At 38.7% G+C, this 13481-nt stretch overlaps 1 protein-coding gene across 4 annotated transcripts in view; it reads left to right on the top strand.

Annotated features, from left to right (window-relative positions):
* Window positions 1–13176, top strand: part of mbtd1 (mbt domain containing 1) — a 192051-nt gene extending 178875 nt beyond the window's left edge. For 3 of the 4 annotated variants that reach the window (XM_061705439.1, XM_061705436.1, XM_061705438.1), the window contains 2 exons: window positions 10509–10661; window positions 10907–13176. In XM_061705439.1, the coding sequence (XP_061561423.1) occupies window positions 10509–10661; window positions 10907–11025 (272 nt within the window). In that variant the 3' untranslated portion in view covers window positions 11026–13176. Of the gene's footprint in view, window positions 1–9054; window positions 9680–10508; window positions 10662–10906 lie in introns of those variants that run through there. The other variant, XM_061705437.1, reaches the window with a different exon arrangement.
* Window positions 13177–13481: the final 305 nt, after the last annotated feature.

Genomic DNA, 13481 nt, shown 5'->3' with positions numbered 1-13481 from the left:
GCCACACTCTCCCCTACCACTACCTTACAGTCAGTAACTTCCTTCAGATTACATCGTCAGCACAAGATGTAATCCACCTGCGCGCGTCTACCGCCACTCTTGTAGGTCACCCGATGTTCCTGCCTCTTCTGGGGAAGAAAGTGGTCACCACAGCCATTTCCATTCTTTTTGCAAAGTCTACCGCAATCTGTCCCTCCAAGTTCCTTTCCTGAATGCCGTATTTACCCATTACGTCTTCATCACCCCTGTTTCCTTCACCATCATGTCCATTACAATTTGTACCAATCATGACTCTCTCTCTGTCTGGGATGCTCGTCTAGCTTCTTCCAGAATTTCTCTTTCACGTCTGGGTCACATCCTACCTGTGGGGCATAGCTGCTAATCACATTATACATAACACCCTCAATTTCAAGATTCAGCCTCATCACTCGATCTGATACTCTTTTCACCTCCAAGAGATTCTTAGCTAACTCTTACTTTAAAATATCGCCTACTCCATTTCTCTTCCCATCTACAACATGGTAAAATAATTTCATCCCTGCCCCGAAACTTCAAGCCTTACGGCCTTTCCACCTGGTCTCCTGGACACACAATATATCAACCTTTCTCCAAATCATCATCTCAACCAACTCCTGAGTTTTTCCTGCCATAGTCCCAACATTCAAAGTCACCACATTCAATATAGGCTCTGTGATTTCCTCTTCTCTTTCTGCCTAAGAACCCACCTCACAGTCGTCTTCGACCCACAGTAGCTGAATTTCCACTGGCGCCCTGCAGGTTAACGGTGCCGGGGGCGGACGTTGTTAACCCGGGCCACGACTGATCCTGTATGGAATTCCTTCGATGAAGGCTCATATTTGTTTGGCAAAGTTTTAAGATGGATGACCTTCCTAATGCAACCCTCTGCATTTATCCGGGCTTGGGACCGGCCTACAGTTTGCACTGGCTTGTGCCCTCATAGGGCTGCATTGTTCGGCTGAACTCATATTCTAATGTTTTAGTAAATTATGATGGACTGATAGACTCTGCTGCTCTAATTTGGATTAGTCTAATACCGGAGTTTGGCAAAGTCACGTGTGGCTCGCTCTGTTCTTTCAACCAGCCTGTAAACATTATCAAGAGTCCTGTTATATTTGTTGCATTCATTTAACTGTTTTTAAAATTTTATTTCATTTCATGGTGAGGTTACAAGGAGGAGAGGTGAAGAAGGTGCAGGAGTTCGAGTACAACCCCAATTACAATGAAGTTGGGATGTTGTGTTAAACATAAATAAAAACAGAATACAATGATTTGCAAATCATGTTCGACCAATATTTAATTGAATACACTACAAAGAGAAGATATTTAATGTTCAAACTGATAAACTTAATTGTTTTTAGCAAATAATCACAACCCCATACCATCACAGACTTTTGAACTTTGCGTCCACAACAGTCCGGATGGTTCTTTTCCTCTTTGGCCCGGAGAACACGACGTCCACAATTTCCAAAAACAATTTGAAATGTGGACTCGTCAGACCACAGAACACTTTTCCACTTTGGTCATGGGCATTCAATGTTGGTTTTCGGCCTTGCCGCTGACATGCAGTGATTTCTCCAGATTCGGTGAACCTTTTGATGATGATATGAACCGTAGATGATGAAATCCCGAAATTCCTTGCAATTCTACGTTGAGGAAAATTGTCCTTAAACTGTTCGACTATTTTCTCACGCACTTGTTCACAAAGAGGTGAACCTCGCCACATCTTTGCTTGTGAATGACTGAGCAATTCAGGGAAGCTCCTTTTATAACCAATCATGGCACCCACCTGTTCCCAATTAGCCTGTTCACCTGTGGGATGTTCCAAACAGGTTTTTGATGAGCATTCCTCAACTTTCTCAGTCTTTTTTGCCACCTGTCCCAGCTTTTTTGGAATGTTGTTGCAGCCATAAAATGTAATGATTATTGACTAAAAACAATCAAGTTTATCAGTTTGAACATAAAATATCTTTGTTGTGTTTTCAATTAAACATAGTCTGAACATGATTTACAAATATTGTATTCTGTTTATATTTATGTTATGTTTATTTGTTTTTTTTATTTACACAACGTCCCAACTTCATTGGAATTGGGGTTGTACTTGGGATCAACTGTTCAAAGCAATGGATAGTAAGAGAGGTGAGGAAGAGTACAGGCAAGATGGAGCAGATTTATTACTGTAAATAAAGATCTTTGACCAAAAAAAAAAAAAACAGGAGTCAACAGAAAGGAGACAGAGCTGGAGGTGGCAGAATTGAAGATGCTTTGATGCTCTTTGGGAGTGAGGAGGATGGACAGGATCAGAAATAAACTCATCAGAGGAAACAGACTGGAAGGTTTGGAGCTTTTAAAGTGCTCAAAAAATACAATTGAGTTGAGGAGAGAAGCAAGAGACCAGATTGAGAAAGTCTGGACGTGGACAGAGGAGGGACAGTGAATATATCGGTAAAACGATGCTGGAAATGGGGTCCAGATACGAGGATAAGAAGACCAAAGAGGAGATTTATGGATGTGGTGAAGGAATACTTGCAATTACCTGGAACTGGAGGCGGAGATGCAAAGGACAGGGAGAGATGGACGAGGATGATTGACTCTGGGGACCCCTCAATAGAGTTAAGCTGAAAGAGAAAGGAGGAGAATTTAGTCATTTTTCTTAAAATGTGTGTACGTTTGTTTTCATTTATATTTTATTCATTTATCTCGTTAAATAATTGATTGTTCAATATTTTTAAAATACATACATTTAACGTTTTATTTTACAAAATGGTTGGTTCTAATTTAATTATGAATAATACATTTTAAAGGAATATTTTTTAGTAAAAAAAAAAGTAGGTTACCTGTTTTTTATTTTGATAAATTTTTATTCATTTAATTAAATAATTGGTGAATTTATTGTCAAAATAAAACAATATTACAAAGATAATTTTACTTATCTGGCATCAGGTGGAATCCTCACATCTTAAAAACCATCGCTTTTCACGAAACCAAAAAAAAGGCATGTTTGTTGAACCGTTAACATTGCATCCTCAAAAAGAGCAGAGCCATTTTCAACACTAGGTTGGTTATAAAAAAAACACACACAAACATACATATGTGTATATGTATATGTGTACATATATATATGTATATGTATATATATATATATGTATATATATATATATATACATACATACATACATACATATGTCAATGTATGTATATATGTATGTATGTATATATACATATATATGTATGTATATATATGTATATATGTATGTATGTATATATATGTATATATGTATGTATGTATACATATACACGTATATATGTATATATATATATATATATATATATATATGTATGTGTGTATATATATATATATATATATATATATATATATATATATATGTATGTGTGTGTATATATATATATATATATATATATATATATATATATATATATATATATACACACATACATATATATATGTATGTATATATGTATGTATATATATGTATGTATATGTATATATGTGTATATATATATATATATATGTATGTATAATATACATAATATATTAGTCAGTCACCAATTGTGCTAGTTTTTTTCAGTCACCAATTGTGCAAGTTCTTCCACTTAAAAAGATGAGAGGCCTGTAATTTTCATCATAGGGATACCTCACCTATGAGGGGGGAAAAAATCCAGAAAATCACATTGTCTGATTTTTAAATAATTTATTTGCAAATTATGGTGGAAAATAAGTATTTGGTCAATAAAAAAATACTTACCTCAATACCCTTTGTTGGCAATGACAGAGCTCAAACGTCTTCACAAGGTTTTTAAACACTATTACTGGTATTTTGGCCCATTCCTCCATGCAGATCTCCTCGAGATCAGTGATGTTTTGGGGCTGCTGCTGGCAACATAGACTTTAAACTCCAAAGATTTTCTATGGGGTTGAGATCTGGAGACTGGCTAGGCCATTCCAGGACCTTGAAATGCTTCTTACGAAGCCACTCCTTCATTGCCCGGGCGGTGTGTTTGGGATCATTGTCATGCTGAAAGACCCAGCCGTGTTTCATCTTCAATGCCCTTGCTGATGGAAGGAGGTTTTCATTCAAAATCTCACGATAAATGGCCCCATTCATGCTTTCATTTACATGGATCAGTCGTCATGGTCCCTTTGCAGAAAAACAGCCCCAAAGCATGATGTTTCCACCCCCATGCTTCACAGTAGGTATGGTGTTCTTTGGATGCAACACAGCATTCTTTCTCCTCCAAACACGAGAAGTTGAGTTTTTACCAAGAAGTTCTATTTCGATTTCATCTGACCATGTGACATTCCCCCAATCCTCTTCTGGATCATCCAAATGCTCTCGAGCAAACTTCAGACGGGCCTGGACATGTACTGGCACTGTAAGGAGGGGGACACGTCTGGCACTACAAGATTTGAGTCCCACAGGGTGAGATTTTGCGTGGAGACCCAGATCGAGTGAGATTATCATTGGTCTTCCATTTTCTAATAATTGCTCCCTTGGTTGATTTCTTCACACCAAGCTGCTTACCTATTGCAGATAGGTCTTCCCAGCAAGTCTACAATTTTATTTCTGGTGTCCTTTTACAGCCCTTTCGTCTTGGCCATAGTGGAGTTTGGAGTGTGACTGTTTGAGGTTGTGGACAGATGTCTTTTATACTAATAACGAGTTCAAACAGGTGCCATTAATACAGTGGAAGGACAGAGGAGCTTCTTAAAGAAGAAGAAGTTACAGGTCTGTGAGAGCCAGAAATCTTGCTTGTTTGTAGGTGACCAAATACTTATTTTCTACCCTAATTTTGCTAATAAATTCCTGAAAAATCAGACAATGTGATATTCTGGATTTTATTCATTTATTTATTTTTTAATTTTGGCTATCATAGGTGAGGTATACCTGTGATGAACATTACCGGCCACACTCATCTTTATAAGTGGGAGAACATGCACAGTTGGTGGCTGGCTGAATACTTCTTTGCCCCACTGTATGTATGTAGACTCTCTCTCTCTCTATATATATATATATATATATATATATACACACACACACACATACACACACACACCCTTTCCAAAAAATTTGAATATCATGGAAAAGTTTATTTATTTCCATAATTCCATTCAAAAGTTGAACTTTCATAGATTATAGATTCAGGGCCCACCATTTAAACAATTTCATTTATTTGTTTATTTTTACATAATTTGGGCTTCCAGATTTCTTCTTTGTTTTTGGGTCTAGTGCTCCTCATTTTCCTCTTGATAATACCCCATAGATTCTTAATGGGGTTTAGATACGGCGAGTTGGCGAGCCAGTCAAACACTGTGATGGCATGGGCATCAAACCAGGTTTCGGTGCTTCTGGCGGCATGGACAAGGGCCAGGTCCTGCTGGAAGATGAAATCTGCATCTCCATACAGCTCCTCAGCCAAAGGAAGTCCTCTAAAATATTCTGGTAGACTGTTGCAGTGACCTTGGATTTAAGAAAGCAGATGTTACCTTCACTGTACAATGCACCCCAAATCATGACTTACTGTGGGTATTTCACACTGGACCTCAAGCGACTTGGGTTCTGTTCATCACCAGTCTTTCTCCAAACCCTTGGACCTTGATTCCCAAATGAAAGGCACACTTTACTTTCATCTGAAAGGAGGACCTTGGACCACTGGCCAACAGTCCAGTCCTTCTCCTTGGCCCAGTTGAGATCCTTCCTATGTTGGCTCAGGCTCAGGAGTGGCTTGAAACGAGGAACCCGACAGTTGTAGCCCATCTCCCGGATGCATCTAAATATGGTGGTTTTTTAAGCTGTGACTCCCGCCTCAGTCCACTTTCTGGATCTCTGTTAGATTCTTGAATCTTCTTTGTTTGATAATCCGCTTAAACCCACGGTCATCTCTTTTGCTGGTGCATCGTCTCCTGCCACATTTTGTCCTTCCACTAGACTTTCCATTGATATGCTTGGTCACAGCACTCTGTGAACAGCCAGCCTCCTTAGCTAGGCACCTTTGTGGCTTACCCATCCTGTGGACGGTATCAATGATGGTCTTCTGGCCAGTTGGCAAGTCTGCAGTCTTCCCCATATTGAGCCCAACTGAGACAATTGAACCAAACTGAAGCAATTTAATGACACCTTGGGAAACCTGTGCAGGTGCTTTGAGTTTAGTAGATGATTAGTGTGTGACATTCAGTTTAAAACATTTATGGCCTGCAAAATTTGGTCTGATTTCTTCACAGTATTCTAATTTTTTTAATTCCTGATTTTGTGGGTTTTATGAGCTAGAAGCCCAAATTATGTAAAAATAAACAAATACAAAATACTTGAAATTGTTTAAATTGTGGGCCCTGAATCTATATTTTATGAAAATATAACTTTTTGAATGGAATTATGGAAATAAACTTTTCCATGATATTAATTTTTTTTGGAAAGGGTCTGTATACAGGAAGTTCTCAATTTACGAACGAGTTCCGTTCCTACGCTGGCGACGTAACACGAATTTCCGCGTTAGTCGGATTTCACCATTGAAGTCTAAATTTACGGCGAAATACTTCTGTTACGGGTATTGTCCCACGTGATTGTGACAGCAAGCTCAGTGTGTGTGGGCGTGTGCATCGATGTGTGAGTGAGACGGGATTGCGCAGGCGTCGTCCGGCGGGACTGCGAAGGGGGAAGGAGTGCGCGCCGGTACGAGTGTGTACAGTAGCAAGTGTAGTGACGGCAACCGGGGATGAGTAGCGATTAACGGAGGACCAGTTGACGCTGAATGTGCAAAGGAGCTAGTAAAGGCTTCGTGCCTTTATTGTTGCCGCCACCCAGCTCAGCTGTGCAACGAGAGAAGGGAGTTAACCCCTGCGTCTCCCTACCACGGTCAGATGACCGTAGCAGGAAAGGTTAACACTTTGTATAAAGAAACTAAAATACATTAAAATAAAAAAATAAGATGCTGTACTTACCATTACTGCTGAGAGTGAGAAAAAAGGAGGGCGAAAAAGGCAAAGATACTCCCGCCGCACAAACACAGACAAGCACTATGTACGAGCTAAGCAGAAACACTATGGTGCTGGGACAAAATGGCGGACGAGGCACGGGCGTCATAAAGTCGAAATGTCATAGCTCAAGTGCGTTGTAACTCGAGGACTTCCTGTACATCCATTTTTCCATACCGCTTATCTTCACTAGAGTCCCCGGTGAACTGTAGTCTATCCCAGCTGACTCCATACAAAAGGCAGGGTACACCCTGAACTGGTCGCCAGCCAGTCACACCAGTCGCAGTGCACATATAAAAAAACAACCATTCACACCTTGTAATTTAGAGTTCGCAATTAACCTACCGTGCATGTTTTTGTGATGTGGGAGGAAACCGGAGTACCTGGAGAAAACCCACGCAGGGACGAGGAGAACATCCAAAACTCACACAGGGGAGGTCGGATTTGAACCCGTGACCTCAGAACTGTGAGGCAGATGTGCTAACCAGTCAGCCACAGTGCTGCCAGTGACAATACCGTTTACATTTTATAATATAAATGATGCATTTAATAATTGGCGAATTAATTGTAACTAAATTAATTTAACAATCAAATTTTAGACTGAGTATTATTCTATTATTACAATAAATGGGCGACAGAAGTTAAAGTTGAAACCAGTTTACATACGCTAAATAAAAAGATGCTTTTTTTCATTGTCTGACATGAAATCAAACTATAAACCTTTCAATTAGGATTACTAAAATTATTTGTATTTTTGAAATGCCAGAATAATAACAGAAGGATTTTTGGGGGCCATTTTTCATTACTTTCTTCAAAGTCAGAAGTTAACATTTTTCATTAGTATTTGCTACCATTGCCATCAAACTGCTTGACTTGGTATCCTTCCACAATCTTGTCACAGTAGTTGGCAGGAATTTTGGCCCCTTCTTGCTGACTGAACTGGTATAACTGAGCCATTTTTGCAGGCCACCTTGCACGCACATGCCTTGTCAGCTCTGCCCATAAATTTTCAATAGGCTCGAGATCAGTGCTTTGCGATCACATCTATCACATCTACCCGCGATCTTCTTCTTTTCCTTTCGGCTTGTCCCTTTAGGGGTTGACACAGCGCATCATTCCTTTCCATGTAAGCCTATCTCCTGCATCCTCCTCTCGAACACCAACTGCCCTCATGTCTTCCCTTACGACATCCATCAACCTTCTCTTTGGTCTTCCTTGAGCTCTCTTGCCTGGCAGCTCCATCCTCATCACCCTTCTACCAATATACTCACTATCTCTCCTCTGGACGTGTCCAAACTATCAAAGTCTGCACTCTCTAACTGTCTCCAAAACATCTAACCATTCCAAGAGCTTCTTCCCTCTTGCCATTACATTGACTCTGCATCATTTGCACCACTGTAATTGTATCAGCATTACCACATTACTGATAACCTTTCAATGCTCAGTGACTCTCCCTAATTTGTTTTTATATTTTATGTCTCAAAGTTTTTTTTGTCAAAATGGCTGTCTGTTGTCGTACCAGAGCGGCTCCAACTACCGGAGACAAATTCCTTGTGTGTTTTTGACATACTTGGCAAATAAAGTGTATTCTGATTCTGTCGCTCTGATATGAGCTAATTTCTAATCCTATCCAACCTGTTCACTCCTGGAGAGAACCTCAACATCTTCATTTCCTCCAGCTCTGCTTCCTATTGTCTCTTCAATGCCACTGTCTCTAATCCGTACATCATGGCTGGACTCACCACTTTCTTTGCCCTTCGTCCTAGCAGAGACTCTTCTATCACATAACATACCTGACACTTTCCTCCACCCATTCCAAACTGCTTGGACCAGTTTCTTCACCTCCTCAGCACACTCCCCATTGCGCTAGACTGTTTACCCTAAGTATTTAAAGTCCTCCACCCTTGCTATCGCTTCGCCCTGACCCCCCCCCCCCCCCCCCATGCACATTTTCTCTTACTTCGGCTAATCTTCAGTCCTCTCCTTTCCAGTGCATGTCTCACCTTTCTCAATTTTCTTCCACCTGCTCCATGCTTTTACTGCAGATCACGTCATCTACGAACATCATGGTCCATGGGGATTCCAGTCGAACCTCATCTGTCAGCCTATCCATCACCAATGCACACAGGAAGGGGTTGATCCATCCTGCCCCCATCTTAAACTCCTATCACCTCTACAGCACACCTCACCACTGTTCTGATGCCCTCCTACATGTTCTCTACTATTCTAACATAGTGCCCATTTTTCTCACTGTTGCCATGATAAATTTACATACCTGGGGCTCCATTGATGATGTCTTTTTGTTGTGGTCGTGAACACGCTTAGCTCAAGGTGAACATACTACCAGTGGATTGAAGTAATTGAGATGAGCTTGAGATGAGCTGTTTTGGTGAAATCAACAACTCAGGGTTTGTTGAAATTCCTGGAATGCCCCCTGTAGTCGCAGAATTTACAACAGCAGTGCTGTAAAAATAAACATAGTTTATTGAGCAAATATTCAGTACTTAAATGCTGTCAGTTACAACTTAGCATCCAACAGATTTACTTAGGTGTATTAATTTTAATTTTAAGCACTTTTTTGCTAATGTTGCCCTTGCTGTGTTACTTGTTGCACTGGCCTCTAAATGAGGTAATTTGTGACATTAAATATTCTCAACTTTTAAATTGTTGTAGCGTTCAAAAAGTATTTCCTGGTGTCAAAAAATCTTGTTCTTCGTTATATGATCTGATCTGTTTTATGCTGCTTGAGTTTGTTGTTTTTTGCCATGATAAATGCTCCAAGTAGTTTACACATTGATGGGTTTTCCATAGTGTCAAACAGGAAATGTGTGCACCTGTCCAATCTTCTCTTTTTTCCAGGCATTTTGCATGTGACAGAACTGAGCTTTTCATACAGTATTACAGGAAAATCAAAAAGAGTAGTTCTGATATGATCGTTTCTCCACACCAAGCCAAAGCAGTTGTGATTGAATCTGCCCCGAAATTTATCCAGGCTTCCCACAAAGCTGATTGGATAAATTCTTAGCTCATTTCCCCACATTCTACAAGAAATTAGCTCTGAATCTGATCTGAAGGTCAAACATTTTATCTCATGAAAGTGTTGGTTCGATTCTTCATTGTACACTACTGTACTTTTGTTTTAATTAGTTACTGTCTTGTTTTCATCAGGGAAAATGTGTCAACAAAATTAACACTCAAGTAAAGTTACTGTTTTGTAAAGGCTGTTTCAATATTGGCATTGAAGACTTTCATTTACCTACCTGTAGTAACCAACAGCATATCTGGTTACTTGGTTCTGGCATCTTGGTTCCAGATCACCAGGATCTCATTCAAATAGGTATATCAATGACAGTGTCAGTAAATTGTGTTTCTTTCTCATTTGTAATGTTTATAACGTTGTGTCCTATAATATAGAATATAAACCATGAGACTTGTTACAGTTGGAAGTGATCTCGTGTGTAAGCTCCGGTAGCTGACCAGAGTTTGGCTTGATGTTTAGAGAGGAAGATTCCGGTTGGTCGGCGGCCCTTCAGTCAGACAGGCAGGAGGAGAAGCTTCTCAGGTGATGAAGAGCAGAGTCCACCCTTTTATCATGTCGAGGGGCCAACTCAGCTCCAACTCCGAACTCACCTCCACCAAACCCATAAATCAGGTAACATCACACTAATCACTGCAACGGGCCCCCTGCTCTTTAACAGGAAACAGTCATCTATTTTTGATCACGTGACCAGTGGTTGGACATAAAAGCTTCGTTGTATTTTGTCTACTCTGAAGTAGTCATCATAATGTGTTTTAGAAACCTAAATTATGCACATTAACACACCCTGCAATGAAGCCAATGACTGTGTATTTCAACACCACCATCTTTTCAATTTCTTGTGTCTTTATGTCTTGCAGACTCACTTCTGCGAATGAAGGAGGAAATGATGGAGGTGGATGAGTTCAACTTTTCCCAGGGCACCTCTGATCAGGAGAGTAATGGCTCAGGCACATTCTACATTAAACAGGAACCCTAAGTTCAAAGTAGGAAAAACAGGAGAATGATCGTTCTCTGCAAGAGTCTGAATTATGGAGAATCGATGTGAGTTCAAATTACACTTAAAGGCACATATTTCCAATGGAGAAGTAAGGTAATGAAGAGAACATGGTCAGTTCCACACCTTGAAAAAAACCTATGGTTCTTCTCCGCAATCATTTCCATGTATGTATAGATCACAGATGTTATGTCTCCTTTCTCGTATCTCCTGTCTGAACATTCAACCATGGTAAAACTTTATTTTTTCTTTTCATTTTTTTTTAACGAAACAACCTTTTTCCAGTGGCGCTCTTATGTACTCCATGTCAATTTCAGCTGCCCCAGGCCTGTATAAACTGTGATAACTCTGTATTGCGCTGGGTCTTTTTTTGTTTTTTAATTTTATTACACGTTACTTAGCCACTGAACACATAAATTGTAAATTACCTGAGATAATAGAAGCAGGCACAAAGAGGAACAATTATTATATGTAATAATTCTATTTTCTTTTTCTGTTTTTTCTTAATTCACACAGCATAGTTATAATAGTACTTGAATTGTTTCTTGTTTTTGTCTTAGTTTTTACAGTTGCTTTTGTTGGCTTTTTGGTGAAACCTTAAATGTAAATTAAAATGGTTATATCGATTAGTATGTGGAAAATTATAAACAAAGAAGTGCAAAGTATAGGTATGAAAGGTTTTAATATTATTACAGTCATCCAAAGCACTGCAAATGCTGCAAAGAATTACTCAGTATCCTTCACGTTTCTTATAAAGGTTTTCAGAGCTGCATTTATTTCTGATTCAACCGTAAACCACTAAGAAATGTGGTGACTATATTCAACATTCATGTTTCACTAACAGTCCAGCAGTCAGAGAAGACCTGTCTTATTAGAAGCTGCATTGGCATCCTCTGTCACAATCTCTTGATTGTTACAGTATTAATATATCCACATTAAAGCTACTCCTGCTAACCTTTGAAAAAAAACATTTAACAGCTATTTAGATTAATACTTGCTGCTGAGACTTGACCATTTTTTCAGTAGAACTGTAGTAGACAGAATCTTTATGAAAACATTTTTTAATAAAGAATACATGATAAATGATGTCAGTAATTTAACTACCCCCTCTTAATGTAGCTCAAATTAGTCAATGGATTTCTTAAGGTCATCAATCTGTAGGTACCAGTAGCAGTTAATCTCTCCAACTACATTCATATACATTGACATATTTCTTTATTAATCTATAAAATATTAACCTGGAGCGACAGTTATGAATTGTCTGACTAATTTTAATTAATTTTATCTTGAGTACAAAACAAAATATTGCAGTAATTGTATTTTGTTTTGTCTTAACTGTTTAAAAGAGACATGGTGTGAATTAGTTTTCCATAAATTAATGAAAAAAACACATAGTAGCAGGGTATATTGTATTCACCCTCACTGGTATGAGACAGAGAGAGAAAAAATTAACCTACTTTCACAGCTTGGATACCTTATCAAATGTGTGTAAGGTGCATGTATTGGCCGATGGGAATAGGAAATGCCCTTATCTGTTTTCTATACTGTTGTACCTTGTTGAGGGTCACCACGTAGTTGGAGCCTTTACATACTTTACAAACAAAGGTACTCTTCGTAATTAGTTAGTCTATAAGGAGTTGGACTATTACCCTTTGAAGAAACCATTTTAACAAGTTAATACAGTTGCCTTGTGTCTTAACATCTCTGTGACATGCTTTTGTCAAAATACCATAAGGATCAAGAGTTGCAGTACACACCACACCCCATTTTTAATGCTGCGTTCACACCGGACACAAAGAATACCTTCACCCCACGTTACTCGTGCAAGTTTGACCGCAGTAGTTGTGTATACAGTGGGTCCGGAATCCGTACCCGTATATATGTATACAGTGGGTACGGAAACTAAACTATTCAGACCCCCTTGAATTTTTAACTCTTTGTTATATTGCAGTCATTTGCTAAAATCATTTAAGTTCATTTTTTTTCCTCATTAATGTTCACACAGCACCCCATATTGACAGAAAAAAACTGAATTGTTGAAATTTTTGCAGATTTATTAAAAAAGAAAAACTGAAATTCAAACAATTCTGTTTTTTTTCTGTCAATATGGGGTGCTGTGTGTACATTAATGAGGAAAAAAATAACTCAAATGATTTTAACAAATGGCTGCAATATAACAAAGAATGAAAAATTTAAGTGGGTCTGAAAACGTTCTGTACCCACTGTATATACCCGTTAGTTTTTCATCTAAAATTTCCTAGATTCTTGTTGTTTCTTCTAAGGAAATCAGGTAAAATGAATTACGGTCATTCCTGATGCACTTGTATTGCTTTGAGATAAAACAAAGGAGAAAACAGCAACCTATTATTACACTGTTCAACAACAAATTTGTCATTCTCTTTTTTTATTTTATATATTTTTTTTTTAGCTGATTTAGA

The sequence above is a fragment of the Phycodurus eques genome, chromosome 19 (assembly GCF_024500275.1).
Source record: "Phycodurus eques isolate BA_2022a chromosome 19, UOR_Pequ_1.1, whole genome shotgun sequence".
Lineage (NCBI taxonomy): Eukaryota > Metazoa > Chordata > Actinopteri > Syngnathiformes > Syngnathidae > Phycodurus > Phycodurus eques.
Note: the sequence above shows the minus strand (reverse complement) of the source record. Positions and strands in the feature narration are given on the sequence as shown.